The 16,822-nt window shown below is 42.1% G+C and overlaps 1 protein-coding gene across 6 annotated transcripts in view; it reads left to right on the top strand.

Annotated features, from left to right (window-relative positions):
- ETV1 (ETS variant transcription factor 1) overlaps positions 1-16,822 on the top strand; it is a 96,776-nt gene that overhangs the window by 41,564 nt on the left and 38,390 nt on the right. For all 6 annotated transcript variants that reach the window (XM_053409564.1, XM_053409561.1, XM_053409565.1 and 3 more), the window contains 3 exons: positions 5,983-6,112; positions 8,483-8,671; positions 14,062-14,309. In XM_053409564.1, the coding sequence (XP_053265539.1) occupies positions 5,983-6,112; positions 8,483-8,671; positions 14,062-14,309 (567 nt within the window). The remainder of the gene's footprint in view (positions 1-5,982; positions 6,113-8,482; positions 8,672-14,061; positions 14,310-16,822) is intronic.

Below are 16,822 nucleotides of genomic sequence, written 5' to 3'. Positions count from 1 at the left end.
GGTGATCAGCAAATTGCGCTCCCCATTGGTGCAATAATCCACTTCTAAATGCAACAGTTCATTCTGATCTTCCAAGGAGTAATACTTTGTGTAATCCAGCTCACAGTGCTCAATCTCATTTTTACTACTTTCCTCTTACGGCTTAGTTTTATACTAGATGATATGTGGTCTTAACGCTGAAATACTTAGTTGTAGAGAACTGAATGACAGAATTATTTCTCCAAATCAGCAACAACAATCTGTATAACTTGTAGTGTTATAATCTTTCATAGAGGATATTGGTACAGTATGTTTGAAATCTAGAAATGCTCTCCAGAAGCAATTTGGGGGAGGGAAAGTTCCTTTTCCCCTGTATCAAAGGAACTGAGAACCAGGCAGCTGAATTGCTTAGCTTATTTATAGTTGTGTTACTCTTTTCTTATAGATGCTGATAGAAGGTAACTAATTTATCCAAAGTCCTTCCCCGCATTTAAGTACAGTTTTGAAGATTCCAATATAGCATGTAATTGTAATATGACATCAACAGTGAAAGCAGGTGACAATGGAAGTTTGGCACTAACAGTCCGCTTCCTAGCACCTGGTTAGTGTGCTAGTATAATTCATTGAAATTTTAAATATGGTCAAACAGCTACCATTTGAAACAAACACAAAAGTCTGCCTCTTGCTTCAGCAAGCTGGGCCGTTTTTAAATGACAGCACATAAAAGTTTTGCATAGTAAACATACCTGTGGAACACCCGGGGATTTATTCAAATTTTAAAACCATGTTATCCACTTTGGCAGCAGTGAAGATCAAAATCTTTGGAAGACCATCTGCAAAACACTACTGCTTTGACCTCACTGCTCTCTCACAATGAAGATTTTACAGAAACAATGCTTGGTGAATTGCCTCTTGGGGGTTTTTGAGGGTCCTGTCCCCTAAAGAGGGGAGGGGGATGAAATGAAAGAGTTAACCTCCCTAATCCGAGATGCTGCAGTTTAGAGAACCCAAAATAGCGGGGGTGATCTTAAATTAAAACTCCAGCACAGCAGCCTCCTAGCTTTGCACTGTGGACCTAGCTAGTCCCTTTTCTGTAAAGCAAAATAAAATGTACCTTGCAGCCGAAGCAGAAGGCAGGAGCCGTGTTCAGTGAAAGTAATTTAATTAGTGTTGATCATGACTCCAGATGATGGTGATTTGATAAGGAATAATTTAGTACTTAACAGCCTTTTACATCTACCAACTCCATGTGGGAAGGTAAAGCAAATTGCACAAAATGAATGTGCTGCTTTTGCTTGTCTCAGTGCCAGTGAGCTGGAAAACTGCCTGTTAGCAGCCGCTCAGGTTCTCCATGCTGTGGGTGAAAACACTCCAGCATTTCTCCACATCGGAGTGTGATGTGGGAGTTTCTGTGCTTTCCCCCATTTTGAAATAAAAACGGGAAGCTATTTTTACATACAGTAAAATTGGCTGCGGGGAAGGAAACAAAAAAGCAGAAAGTTCAGAAAGTAAAGTGGTTTTGTGTTAGGGTACAGGATACACCAGTTTCTGGAAGCCACAGGAGGCGAGTTGGCTCTTGGTCTCAGGTGGTGCTCCCGACAAGCATCTGGCTGGTGACTGTGAGAACAGGATGCTAGACTTTGATGGGCCATTGGCCTGATCCAGCAGGCTTGTCTTATGTTCTTATGATTCAAAAAGGGAAAGGAATGTTCTGAAAATTATTTGTGTAAAAGGTCTGGTTCTCTTACTACTCCCTTAAAAACATGAAGAATGGAAAGTAGGCCTTTAGATCCTGATAAGATGCTCGATGACCATAGCACACATATCTTGGAAGCGCAAGGATGACTGCTTGATATCAGCACATCCAAATACATCATAAGGCGTTGAGGAACAGTCGTGCCATCACTCCTGGGCTTTTCGAATTATTGTTTATTATATTGATATCCCACCTTTCCTTCAAGAAACTCAGTATGATATAATCTGTTCTCTCCGAGGCCATTTTATCTTCACAACAACACTGTGATATAGGCTTGAGGGGAGCGGTTAAGCTGAGAAATGGTCACCCACTGAGCATCTTGGCAATCTTGGTCTCCCAATTCTAGCCAAGGGATGAAGAAACCTGTGACCCGTTAAGATGCTGCTGGAATACAGCTCCTGTTATCCCTGACCATTTGCCATGGTGACTGGAATTGGTGGGATCTGGAGTCCAAAGCAACTTGAGGGCCACAGGTTCATCTCTCCACTCTCCTCCAGCTACACTATACTGACTCTTCATTAGACAGCAGATTTGGACCACGATGGTGAATATTAAAACCTAAGAAGAGCTTGAAAACATGTGTTTTCTTGTCTACTGGGTTCTTTTTCTAGAATAAAGCTATTGAAAACTTCTGGGTAGTTTGAGAGTTGCAGGTAGAGGTTGGTCTAGTGAAAGAGATGCCTTTTCACCTATTTTGCATCTTATTTTCTAGAGCCAATATAACGATTGTTGGCACCGAAACCAAGTTGGTGCCTTATAAACACGGGGGCTGGTGGCCTCTTTCACATATCATGCTAAGCAAAACCACTGGGCTGTACGTGCAGTTAGGGTGGCAGCAGAGGGTTGATAGAAGTATTTTAAAAGTTTCACCACTATATTAATCTTAAGTAAAACAACAAAACTGAAGTGGTAGTCTACTTTCCCATTCTTCTACAGGTTTAAAAAGTGAACCTGTAAGAGTGAATGTCTTTTGGCCCCCTGGCAGTGGGCAGCTTCTGCCCACTTGGGCAAACAGGGCAAAGGACAGGGAAGAGAGGGCAGGGAAGCTTAAAGCAGGTGGTGCTGGGCTAGGCAAAGCCAGAGTTCTCAGTACATAGAGCACACTGACACATGCAGTGAGAGATGCACACAGAGTTTAATTGAGAGAAGGACAGAGGGAGAAGGGAAGAACCAGAGGCTTTCAGGGATAGCCAACATGGAGCCCTCCAGATGTTGTGGGATTGCTGTTCCCAACATCCATGTCGTTGGCCATGCTGACTTGGCAAAGAGTGAGTAATTACAATGTGGAGAAAGGAAGTGGGAGAGGGAACTCTGGTGTTAAGAGCTGTAGTGTTGTAGGTCGATTTCTGTCCCTTTTGCCATTATGGTCCACAGCCCAAGTCTCTCAGGCCATAATGTGTTTTGCACAGGTATTTTTGCTCCAAGTCTAGAGCAGCTGTCCCCAACATTGTGTCTTCCACATTTTGAACTACAACTCCCATCAGTCCTGTGGAGCAGGGCCAATGATGACAGAAGACTGGTGCTGTAGTCCAACAACACAGAGTTAGGGAAGGCTGCTCTTTACCATTTCGTGGGCCATTTGTGCAGCTTAGAATTATTTAAATGATGTTTTTTAAAGCAGCTGTAAATATAAGTCAGAATGAACAAATTTTTAGTGTGTTTTTATTTATAATCTTTTTATTTTTAAGACCTTTGTTTCCTAGTTTATGTAGCAGATTGAAGGGACACACCCTGCCCCAGGGATTAAAAAAAAAAACAACTGCAGAAAATATTCTGTGGTAGATTTGGCCACATAATGGATTGCATCCAGCCTAATTTTGGCTGTGTACACACTACACATTACACAGGTCCTTCTTTTTCTCAATTCGGATTGAAGCTGGATTGGGAAAACACATAAAAAGAATGGCAGGATGGATATGGATTGTGGCTGTCATGTGAACACTGCTTTCCAAACCAGTGGTGGGAAAGCACGGGATGCAGAGTAAGCAGGAGTGTGTACACAGGTAGGTCTCATTGGCATAAATGTGAACAGTGAGTCATATTTTTGTCCCACTTTATTTCAATGTGACTCAATACTTAGGCTGCAGTCCTAGTATACACATTTATTTGTTGAGCATTGTAGGACTTACCGTATTTTTTGCACCATAACACTCACTTTTTTCCTTCTAGAAAGTAAGGGGAAATGTCTGTGCGTGTTATGGAGGAAATGCCTACGGGTGGCATGCCTACGGATTTTCCTCCTCTAAAAACTATGTGCGTGTTATGGTCGGGTGCGTGTTATAGAGCGAAAAATACGGTACATTTCCGTAAACATGCAGCGGGTTGATCTGGATCCAGCTGCACATGTTCTTGAACATGTGAACAAGTGCAAAGAATGCTGAAGAGCGCATGGTTTGTAACAACCCTATATTGTTTGTTATATAGTGGTAGTTATGCAGTATGATGCCACTGTATGTGATTTTGATAACTGGTGAACAGTGTTAGAAACTGAGAATGAAGCTGAAAATGAGTAAACTGTAGCTAAAATAGTATGTTCATTTTTTACATGGTATAGCCATTCCCATGCCCACCCCCCTACTATTCTTAAGTGGGTCTCTTCTCCAGTTTTCAGAGAGCAGCTGGAAGTGGGGGGGGCAGAAAAAGGTCCTCTCTTCCTTCCACGCTGCAGTTTTAATCTGAAGTCTTAGGCGCAGGACTCACGCTAATGAAATTCCCTGTCGTAAAATGCACCTAGAACAATGGGAGTTTAGAACACTGCTGGTGAAGGCCTTCTGCTGTTAGGCTCTGAAATTCACTGGATCAGGATTGCATTCTGCAACCAAAAGTTAAACTCTTCTCCTCTGTACTCCGGCTCCCCAGCCCAATGATATTTTGAAGCCCTTTCTTGTAGTAAGTACAATACCTCTGATATAAATTATAGTAGCTAAAAACAAATGCAAATGGGTCATTGTTTGTTTGCTTGCTAATGAGCTGGAATCTTGGCCATGCTTCAGTTTTAAAGGCTAAAAGCACTAATAACACAAAGGATCCCTGGTGTCTATTGACACCCAAAGATCTTCCTGATAATTCTTTCCCCCCCCCCCTCTCTCTGCATTTTTACTCCAGTGATTTAATTAATCATTCATTTTGTTAGCTGCACTAAACCAAGGGTAGGGGGGTGGCTTCCTTGTCCCACATTGAAGGCAAAATTGGAAATACAATGAGCTACTGGGCTGCAGCTCATTTGCTTACTTTAGATATGTTGAGTTAATATAAGCACTGGATTTGCATATCATTTGCATGAATCCTGGAAGGTGCCAAACTGGAGTAGATGGACATGTGGTGTTGATGCACCTGTTCTTTCCTTTGAATGTTCTATGCTTCTAATAGGCATTCACCATTTGTGTATACAGTGTAGCCTTTGTAGAGGAGAACAGGAAGCACTTGTATACATGGTTGGGGTGCTAGATTGTGTCAGTTATCATCAAACGTGGAACAAAATATTGGCATCCTAGAGTGGGAAACTTACCGTAATAGGTTGCTTGGAGCGTTGTGAGAATTGCAGGTTGTGTGTGTGGGAATACATTTTAATGTGTGTCTTTCGTTTTGCTACAATCCTGACCTTAAAGCATTTTTTATCATATTTTCACGAGGGCTAGAAATGTGTTTTATGTCTTTAAATTCTGAAATCCAGCTTTACATATTTAAGGATCTGCAGACGACAACAACATGCTTTTTGATGCCCGTTTTTAACGTGAGACTGTGCAGGCTGAAATATGCGTGTTTGTGAACCAAGCCAAACGGCCAGGTTCATGCTGAAATTCAGGCAGCACATGATGCACTGTGCAGTGCTGAACAAATCAGGATGGTGCTGACGGAGGCTACGGTATCATAGGCGGAGCCATACAGTTTTGAAGTTCTGATAGGTGGGAGAAAGTATAGTCAATACGGTGCACTTCAGATGTGCAGCTCTCATCATCCCTGATTGGTGGGGGCTGATGGGAGTTGTAGTCCAACCACATCTAGAAAGCATCACGTTTGTTATCCCTAATCCAGAGTCTTCTCCGAAAAGCAGGTACTTGTTGTCCCGATGACACACATCAGTTTGACACACCTGATTTTAGACAGGAGGCAAGAGCAGTTTAGGGGAGCAATTTCATTCCGCCCAGTGCCAGGTTTAAAATGGAGCTGAACCCTCTTGATTCTCTCATCTGATTGTTATTGCTTGAAATGGCTTAGTTTCTGTTCTCTGTCTTCTTTCTTTCCAGTGGCTTTCCATGGTCTCCCAGTGAAAATCAAGAAAGAACCGCACAGTCCGTGTTCTGAGCTCAGTTCGGCTTGTAGTCAAGAGCAACCATTCAAATTCAGTTATGGGGAAAAGTGCCTGTACAGTGTCAGGTAAAGTAGCAGGTGTATTTTTGTAGTAAAACTAGCACAAAACCACTGATAGGAGTGGGGGGATGGGGACAGAACTGTGTCTGCCTGGAGAAAAATATTTTTTCAGACCTGTGACGTTTTAGAATAATCCTTCTTCTTTTAGGAACTTTTTGTTGGCAGTAACAATTCTCGTCCAGTGCATCAAATTGTATAGTAAATAAGAAAGGGTATTCCGAAATGCATTCAGCCTAAAATAAAACAGTCTTCAAGCATCTGGGGTTCATTCCTAGCTCCCTCCCCTCCCCCTCACTGTATTTTGTGGTAGCATTTTCAGTGACAAGCTGTAGTATTAAAGCTATGATGGTAATTGAGCTGTAAAAGTTCCCCTTCCCCTGCAGCTGCAGCCTGGTCTAAATACACAACAGAATAAAGTTGAAAAATCCTGATGCATTAGAATGGACTATACTACTCCAGACTGAAAGGGGGGGTGTAAAAAAATATTGTAACAATCTCCTCTGCAGAAAACTAGCACAGCAGGAGAGTGGGCTAGGTTAGAACCATTCTCTCTGAAATACTTTTTTTGGGGGGGGGTTGTTTCTTACTTTCATTTTAAAGTGGTACAGTCCACTCTACTGCCTCAGGATTTTTCCCACAATGAAAAATAAATAAATAAAACCACCTAAAAATACAAGCATTCTCTTCCTTATTTTTTCTGGTTTTTTTGTCTATTAGAAAATGAAAATTATAAAAACAAACAAACCAATATTACAAAGCTTTAGACCAGGCACCCCCAAACTCGGCCCTCCAGATGTTTTGGGACTACAACTCCCATGATCCCTAGCTAACAGGACCAGTGGTCAGGGATGATGGGAACTGTAGTCCCAAAACATCTGAAGGGCCGAGTTTGGGGATGCCTGCTTTAGACTGATGAGAAGAAATTTACTGAAGAGCGATGGATATATTTACATCCTTACCTGACACATTCTAAATGTGGGTGTCCGCTGGAATTTTTCCGGTGTGGTTGGCGGAATCAAAACATTGAAAAGCGGGGTTTGAAGCAAGCTTGTTTCGCTCACACAGAAAGGGAAGAAGAGTGCCTGTACACTTTGCTTCATAGCTCAAATTCTACAAATACTAAAAACTTTTTTTAAAAAAAAGCTAGGGAGTTGGAGTTTATGGTTAATTGGAGGGGAGGCACCCTGTGATTCTAAACTCACTTTAAGGTAATAATATTGTTACATATAGCCACTAAGCATTTGCCTTCCCTTACAATTTGAATTCCAAAAGGGAGGTTCTTGGTTGCCCCAAGGTTGGTAGGTAAGGGTGTGTGTGTGTGTGTGTGTAAGTACTTTTAAAAAATGCATTACATGCATTAGGTTGAAAGAGTCCTTCCTGCATAGACAACAAGCCTGGGCAAAATGCATTAGGTGTTCTGTTAACTTTTGCAGATGATATGTGTGTTCATTCATGGATGATTACTAAAAATCACATTTCATTCGGCTTTACAGATACTATTATCTCTTCAGAAACAGGTTTCTTCCCTTTGGGGAACGAAGGGTGGAGAGCAAGACTTTTTTAATGGCTTGTAGAATAATTTTTAATTGGTGTGATAGCATTATGCTCTTTAATAGCTTTCGCTTTTGGAAGCTTTAGTTTGCCGGCACAAAGTTTCTCCATGCATTGCTTCTCCAAAATCTCAGAAGGAGGATTATAAGTTGCCTGCATAGACAGACTTATTTCTCCGTAGGAACTTTCTACAAAATGGTCAACAAACTTTTGCACCACCAAAGGACGACAGTCCTCTTATAACCAGTAGTAAGAACACAGATCCAATTCTTGCCCATTATATTTCCCCCCAAAATGTTGTAGATGAAACCTTGGTTAACAAAACATATATGTGGCATACAAATATGCTGTCCCACTTGAGTTAGTTCCTTGTTGAAGACCTTTTTGTAGTTAGAGGTTGGCTCTAGTATTTTGAAGTGTCACCAATGTCTACATTGTGTATACTATTCCTACCAGTTGGTAGGAGAGTTTCCTTTTGGCAGTATTTGGGCTTTTTCAAAAGCTTGTCTTTGGGATGGCGTTTGGATTTCTCATGTTTATAAATTAAAAAAGAACCTAGTTTGGGTGTCACATTAAACCATAGTTAAACACAAATAAGAGTCTGAGGGTGCAGGCGGCTTAAAATTCTTCGCTTTGCTCCTTGTAGTGCTGGTAGCAACAAACCATAGGCCTTAAAATCCTTTGTTTGAACCTGGACTTGTGACTTGTGTCTCTCCAAACAAATCCATGTGTTCTGCCACTGAGTTTGTGACTGTACTGGCTATATGGCACTGTGTATATGGGGCTAATGTGTCAATTATTTGCAACCCTTTATTTAACTGGCAGTGCCTATGATCAGAAGCCACAAGTGGGAATGAGGCCCTCCAATCCACCAACTCCATCCAGCACTCCAGTCTCGCCACTGCACCATGCATCCCCAAACTCAGCTCAGAATCCTAAACCTGACCGGGTTTTTTCTGCTCACCTGCCTCCATCCCAGCCCATCCCAGACAACAGCTTCCCCATGGACCACAGGTAAGAGATTGCTTTTCCTTACTGCTTCCACAACAGGTGCTGTTTTCAGTGAGCATATTGTTTGTTTGTATGAGTGTTCCTCGCAAATTTGGCCATTGCCATTTGCCATGTTTTTAGTTTTGGAAAGAAAACGATGAAGCTAAGTGTCCTTGGGCAGTCTTGCTACATTTCACCCAATTGCCAGGAAGATTATGTATGTGAAAGTAATATCATATAAGAGATAGTAAAGGGTAAGGCTGTAGCTGTATATTCCATTGATTATTATTGTTGTTGTTTATTAATATTCATTAAATTTATATACCACCCTTTACCGCCCAAAGATCCCAGGGAGGTTCACAAGATATAAATAGGGAGGTTCACAAGATAGAAATATGGGATAAAAACACAAAACAAATAGTCAAAACGAAACAACAACCCCCCCCCAAGGCCATAGAATATTAATCAGCCAAAGGCCTGGCTGAAGACTGCCTTTCAACACTTGTGCTGTCTTCTACACTTGAAGCTTTTATAGAGGAACAGGGAACTTGTGATTCTCCGTATTCTTCGGAACTACAAGTCCCATCAGCCAGTCAGCATGGTCAGTGGTAATGGATGATGGCTGTTGTAGTTAACAACAACAGGAGGGCCACAAGTTCTCCTTTCTTGCTCTAGTGCCTGCTTGTGTCTCTGGGTGTCAGTGAGCAAAAGGCAAACAGGAATGTCTTTAAGGAATGTGAAAGGTAGGCGTTATTCAGAAGTAGTGGATGTTGTAAACTGACAGCTCTAGGTCCATATTGGTACTAACTCTGAAGTTCCACTGTAGCAAATATGATCAAATGCAGCATAATATTTCTATAGATCATACCCACTGTATGGGAGTAGGGCAGGAAACATAGAGTATATGTACATCTATGCATTTGTTTTTGTGGAGCCAGGTTGGTGGGAAATGCTGTGTATCAGGAGTTCCCAAACTTGGGTCTCCAGCTGTTGTTGGACACCAACTCCCATCATCCTTAACTAGCAGGACCAGGGATCAGGGATGATGGGAATTATAGTCCAAAAACAGCTGGAAACCCAGGTCTGGGAAACACTGTTGTATATCATTCAGTTCAGGAAGATGTGGCTTTTCAATACAGCAGGTTACTATTCTGAATTAAGTTCTTTATAGCCTAGGTCTACAGGCATTACTGCTTGTTGTAACAATTTGCATAGTATCCATTGAAAGGGTGTGGGTTTTCCCCCCTTTGAGCTTTTTGAAATGCAACAGCTTAGGAAAAGGAAGTTAAGCTGCCAAAACAAACTACGTTCAAATAACTCTAGGCTGAGCAAAACCACAAAAGCTAAAAAACTGAATTGACGCTTCATCTCTACGTCCCTAAATCACCCTGCTTAGTCTTTGTGTTTGAAGCTCCTAAGGCAAAGCATTCATTGACTGAGCTAAATCTATTTTGCTTAGATTTTGCTGTGGCTATGTTTGAATTGTGATTGTAATTGTTTGTGCAAGTCTGATCAAACATTTACTTATTTGGTTATGTTCTAACCTGCTCAGAACATACTCAAGGAGCCAGCTCTGATGTCATGTGTCTTTACTTCCCCAGCCCCTGTGAAGTAATGTAAAGACCCACAAATGGCATCATATTTAATGGATTTTTCCCATTGTGGCACAATTTTGCCATGATGGCCCATGTAATTTGATGGTGGTTCCCTGCGTCGTTTTGACTTATGTATCCTGGTAGCGCAATCATTCCAACATCATGTAGCCGTAGCTTTAGGCTATAGGAGCCATCCATGGGTTCAATATTGTTGCCTGTGCCCTGCTTATGTAATACCTGCTTATGTAACGAGCCTCTTGCCTTATAAATGGCCTCTGTTAAATCACACGTTTCAAGAGCATGGCCCAATCTCATGTACGCTTGCTTGGAAGTAGACGCATTGAGCTCAGTGGGGTCTTACTTCCAAGTACCTGTTCCGAAGATTACATAGCCATGCTGCTCTATAGATGATGTTATTGCAGCAGCCTTCTTGGCAAATTCCTTTTTTACCCATGATGATGATGATCTCGCTTGGCATCCTGGCTCTCCTGTAATTGTATGGTGGCAGGGCACAGCAAGGTTTGGGGTGGGTGGGAAACAGTGCTGCATGGAAGAAAGAAAACTCCCAAGAAGTTTGCAGAATTGAGTGAACCTCTGGCTTAGCATACCTGCTGCTTCAATAACACAGTTCGTAAAAAGGAACAAGTATGTGGAATATAAATGGTCCTAACAAGCACCAACAGGAATCGAAGCCACTTGTATAAACACATGGCTTGATTCCATACAAAACTTCCAGTGCAAGTATTATTAACATCCTTTGAGGCTTCATAAGTGAGACTGTTTCTTATTTTAAGTTCACTCCTTGGCAGTTTTTAATGATGATTTCTGCTTCTTTTCTTTACTAAAGGGGAAAGGGGTGGGGGCAGAACATGAGCGTAGTGCCAGTCAACTTAGCTATTTTCTTGTGCTTTGAGGTTAATACTTTATTTTCTGAATGCGTGGGCAGACTGCAAAGGCACCACTCCTTTCACCATGGCACAGAATATTTTTAGCGGTGTGAAATAGACTTGCTTCCACACCATGTCTTTTTTATCTTTCTTTGGAATGAATGAGTTCAGCATTACTTTGAATGAATCTGTAAATTTAAATTAATCCAAGCACAGGTTTTATTTCTGATCATACTTTTAGCCCGATCCTGTTGTTGCTGTAGGCAACGCTGATCTAGCTTGAACATGGCACAAGGACAAGATGCACTATATAATATAACTAATCATACTCTTCAGTGTTGGCGATCCTCTGCCTACCGTAACTGCTCCAGCTTCATTTAATTCTGCTTGTCTGAGTCAATACAATTGCCCAAATAAATTAATATTTCCAATTTCACTTTTTAAAATAACTTTCATTAATTGCCTTGAATCTCTGGAGTTAAAATAATAAGAGAGCTGACATGGAACACATGTTAATTTGTGGTTTACATGTAATGGTCAAACTACAGCTTTGCCATTGGGACTGTGTTTCAGGCTTGGTGAAACAAGAAGGCATTCAGTGGGTTCCATGGAGTGTCTAGTACAGAGGTTTTCAACCTTTTTGGGTCCACGGCTCCCTTGACCAACTACATTTTTTCTGTGGCACCCCTGTGGGGCTCAGAAGCCCAGTTATGTCACCACTTGCCTGCAGAGCTGGCAGCCCCTTAGCCCTCCCTTGTGGAGGGTTCCCTCAGCCTCCTCTCTTTTCCTCTCTCTTTGGGAGGCCTCTGGACAGCTGCAGCTACCGCCCCTGATCTCTGAGCTGCCCCACCTGCCCCAAAGAGAGGTGCCTCCTCACACTGCCCCACAGGGGCCTGGGAAACACCCTCTGGCCCCAGAGGAACAATTCACCTGGGGAGCTTGTAGCCAGGGCTGCTGCAACAAACAGCTGTGCAAGCCTTTGGGAGGCAGAGATGCAAGAGAGCATCAGAGGAGGGAAGGAAAGAAGAACAGAGGCTAGTGTTTCCTGCAGCACCCCTGGCCGTCATTCAAGTTGCCCCAGGGTGCCACGGCACACTGGTTGAAAACCACTGGTCTAGTGAATCATCACCTTTGTCTTCTAGGACTTACCACCTTCGCCTTTACTTATATGCTTCAATTCTCTCCCTCAATTCCTGGTTCCATAGTTTACAAAAACTTATCCATGTGCAGTAAACTGTGGTTTGCACAAACAATAGTTTGCTTCAATAAACCATAGTTAATATTAACCATACTTAGGGGTTTTGACATTACACTAAAATACAATAGAATTAGTTGACAAAAATCAAGCAAAAACTGCCAAACTCCTTATGGCCACGCTGGAGTTGGTTGTGGTGGGAGGGATGTGTGAGCCTTGAGGACTTCTTCTTATTCCCACTATTATTGAGCATGTTTTCTGAACCAGCTGTGCCCCCAAATACCCCAGTAATAAGATCATTAAGTTTGCAGATGATACAACGGTGGTTGGTTTAATCACGGCTGGAGAGGGGGTGGCGGCCTATAGGAAGGAAGTTGTGCAGTTGGGGGAGTGGTGCAGGAAAAACAACTTACTCTTTAACTCAAAGAAAACAAAAGAGATTATTGTGGACTTTAGGAAATGTAAATTGAAAATTCAGCCACTTATTATTGAGGGGAAGTGTGTGGAACAGGTCTCAGTGTTTTGATTTCTGGGAATGGAATTGAGAGATGACCTAACCTGGGGAGAAAACAGCAAAAACCTGATGAAGAGAGCACAGCAGAGGTTATATTTTCTGAGAATCCTCCGGAAAAATAATCTCTCAAAGGACCTGTTGATAGCATTTTACCATTGTACTGTTGAGAGTGTATTAACTTATGGTCTGTGTGTGTGGTTTGGGAGCTGCATGGTCAGGGAAAAAATGCTGTCCAGGGTTGTAAAGACTGCAGAGAGAATAATTGGGTGCACTCTTCCCATCTTGGATCAAATCTATGCTTCCAGGTGCCATAAGAAAGCTGCAGAGATAGCGCAGGATAGTGCGCACCCCGGAAATGATCTCTTTCAGCTTCTGCCTTCTGGAAGAAGGTACAGGGTTATAAAGACTAGGACTAGCCGCCTGAGAAACAGTTTCTATCCAAATGCAATTTTGGTTTTAAACGCAGTGTAAGGTAGTCTCTATGGGAGTATATTGTATTTAATTACCGGGTATCAGAGTTTTTAGGAGGCTAAACAGGCTGGGATGGCAGGTTTGTTGGTTTTTGAATGTCTGATGTAGATTTTTTCAATTTCGTTGTTCTGTATGGGACAATGACAATAAAGATTATTGTATCGTACAAAGTACATTATAATGTTAGAGATGGGAATATCACTTTAGCAGAAGCTAGTGTTTAAACCATGATCTTCTGAGCATGTGGAAGTGGAATTGGAGAAAGTAAAAACTTGAATGATATGTGTGTTTGATTCCCCCCCCCCCCAATATCTCAAGTGACCAAAAATATTCAATATTGTGGTTTCTAATAGTTGGGTTTTTTGTTTGTTTGTTTTTAAAAAAAACCACCTAATTTCTATCACTTATGAGTGGTGGTGCTAGGAAAATAATTTTATTATGAAACCCTTCTCTGGGGCAACTCTCCTTATCTAATTCTTGCAAATAGATGCCTCTTGCAATGTCTCATAGACAGGCCAGTCAAGGCACTACTGTGCAAAAAAAAAATTATATAAGCAGTGTTTACCTTGTAGAAGGATTTCCGTCCCAGAAAGCATGCCACCACAAATTGTTTCTCACCTGTTGTGAGAGTTTTTCCCATTTCTCAAATTTTGCATGCTGATTCCCCCTCCCACCTTCCCCCCATTCCTGGATCAATAGTAGTAACATCGCTCTGTATCTCGAACTGAACTCTCTCTGTGTTTGTATCCTAGATTTCGCCGTCAGCTCTCAGAACCTTGCAATTCATTCCCTCCTTTGCCTACCATGCCAAGGGAAGGGCGCCCGATGTACCAACGGCAGATGTCTGAGCCAAACATCCCTTTCCCACCTCAAGGGTTTAAGCAGGAGTATCATGATCCAGTGTACGAACACAATGCCATGGTTGGCAATTCAGTCAATCAAAACTTCCCCCCTCCTCTGATGATTAAACAAGAACCTAGAGATTTTGCGTATGATTCAGGTAGGTAGAAGGTTATTCTCTTTCCTCTTTCGTTTGGTAGGCTTTTCTTTATTCAACGATTTGCCTCCTCGGTAAGTCTCGTAGGAGAGGATAACTTTCCTGATAAATAAGAATACTGTACTCCTTTGAGTTTCCATGTTGAGATTGTTGTGGTAGAAAAGGCTTTATTGTACTAGACACCAGACTAGCAGCCCTATCTCATCAGAGCAGATAAAGCTGCGTTCAAATTGCCTTGCCATACTTTCTCTCTCTCTTGAATACTTTCCTGTGAAATTGCAATGGAAAGAAATCATTTCAGCTGTTGAGGAAGAGAACTGGTTGTTGAGCGTGATGCTGTAGCTCGTAATACAGTTATACATCTGTCTATGTAGTGATGTCTGAGCTTCTCCTCCAATATTTTAGGAACAGAATTTAAACCTTTACATTCACATAGCCATATTAGAGACTTGATTCTTCATCTTGAGTGCATTGGCAATTCAACAGGCCAATCAAAACAGGAATTGGGTGTCTATGGCCCTCCATCTCCCATCAGCTCCAACCAGCATGGTCAGTAGTCACCGGTGATGAAAAGGTGCCATCCTCCTGCAACATCTAGAGAACCACATGCTCCCCACCCCCCTCCTCTGGCCATATCTATATCATTGAATCTCTCCATAAACTTCTATTGATCTTAAGAATTCTCCAGAGATTTTCATACTGAATATTCAATTCAGATGAATTGCGTTTGGATTGTGACTTATATCCTGGCTTTCAGTTGATGCTGTTCTTTTCTTTTTAAGTAATTAGTACTTATGAGTACAATACGTTTTGCCTCTTTGGGAGACACATCATGAATGCGCTCGCTTTTTGGAGTAGGCAGCCTATTTCAGGTTAAAGTTCCCATGGTGTGTATGGTTATAAGATAATTTTCCATGTCTGGGAAGCCAGGTCAACAGCATCAGAGCCTGCTGTTCAAAGAACCCTTGTCCTTTGCTTAGCAAAAGGGCCAATGCTATCGGCCACCTATTAAGTTGCTCAGGAGGGGCTAGTTAAGGTTCCAGTCGATAAAGCTTGAGCACTTTCCTCTTAGAATTGATTCCACCCCCCACCCCCACACACCTTACAGTAGGATTAAATCTGGAAAGATTTGTCCACGATTTAAGAGTTGCTCAAAGCCTTGAAACTGTTTCCTTTTAGCATAGCATAGCAGATGTCGCTCCTGACACAGAAATAAAAGGGCCTACAGTCCTAGTCACTGTGTTATGATCTTTACAAGTGCACTTGTTCAGCCTACTAAATTTCAAGGGCAACAAGGCTCTATTGTCAATGTGCTTTTTATGTTTAGGCAAGTGGTTTGTGCAATTCCCCCACCCTTGGTTTCCATGGGAGCTCCTACTCATTCTTTCTCATTTATCCATCAAATGATTTCTCCCCCTAACCCCCTTACCTTTCACAAAGATGATCATCTGGTGCAGTAGTCTGCAAATTTCTGTTTTCCATTGCTGGTAGGGAAAACTCCCCCCCCACCCCAGTACAGTTTTGGACAAATAGGGAGGCCACCTCAATGCTGTCAGTATTTTGCAAGAGGGGTTCTGGAAATGTTAGATTTGCCAAAGTAAAGTAAAGTAAAGCAAAGCAAAGCACTCTGTTACTGTGGTACAACAAATCCACCACCTCGCCTGAACTCTTTGCAGTTAGGAAAGTAACAGAGAAACATGTGGGATGAACAATGCATAGCTACCACACAAGCATATGAGCATATGATTTCATGATGAATGATCGTTGTCGTATAATTTCCCTACAAGCAAACTGGAATGAATGACCAATTATAACCTCTGTGCTATTTGAAGGTGAATGCTCAATATACAGGTTGGTTGGTGGAGCCTGAAATATCCCTGATAGTCAGAAATAGCCTTGCTGAACAGGGGTTTAATGTCTTAAATGGTTCTTTCCCTTGCCATCTCCTTTATATTCGAACATTAAAGTCCTTGATTATCACTTTATGAAGATGGGAATATGTATGCTTATCTCACCCTTCAAGAAAGTCAGGGTGGTGTACAAGGTTCTCTGTCCCCTGTTTTATCCTTACATCAGCCCTATGACGTAGGTTAGGCTGAGAGAGTACGATGGGCCCATGGTTACCCAGTGAACTTCATAGCTGAGTGGGGATTTGGAAGTGGGTCTTCCATGTGCTAGTCCAACACTCTCAAGTCAGGCATGGCCAAACTTGGCCCTCCAGCTGTTTTGGGACTACAATTCCCATCATCCTTGACCACTGGTCCTGTGAGCTAGGGATGATGGGAATTGTAGTCCCAAAACAGCTGGAGGGCCAAGTTTGGCCATGCCTGCTCTAAGTGCTTCACCACACACACTCTATGTGCTTGTGTCTATTAGATGCCTTCCACACAATGTTCTTCCCAAAGTCATCATCATTGCAATTTGACAAAAATGCATTGGGCAATCCCTCCATCCACTTGTGCGCTTACAAGTCACAACCGGGCCCAATAAAACCTCCTCTCCTAGGCATGTGCAGA

Source organism: Podarcis raffonei, chromosome 12 (assembly GCF_027172205.1).
Source record: "Podarcis raffonei isolate rPodRaf1 chromosome 12, rPodRaf1.pri, whole genome shotgun sequence".
NCBI lineage: Eukaryota > Metazoa > Chordata > Lepidosauria > Squamata > Lacertidae > Podarcis > Podarcis raffonei.
The sequence above is the reverse complement of the archived record's forward strand: the minus strand, read 5'-3'. Positions and strand labels throughout refer to the sequence as shown.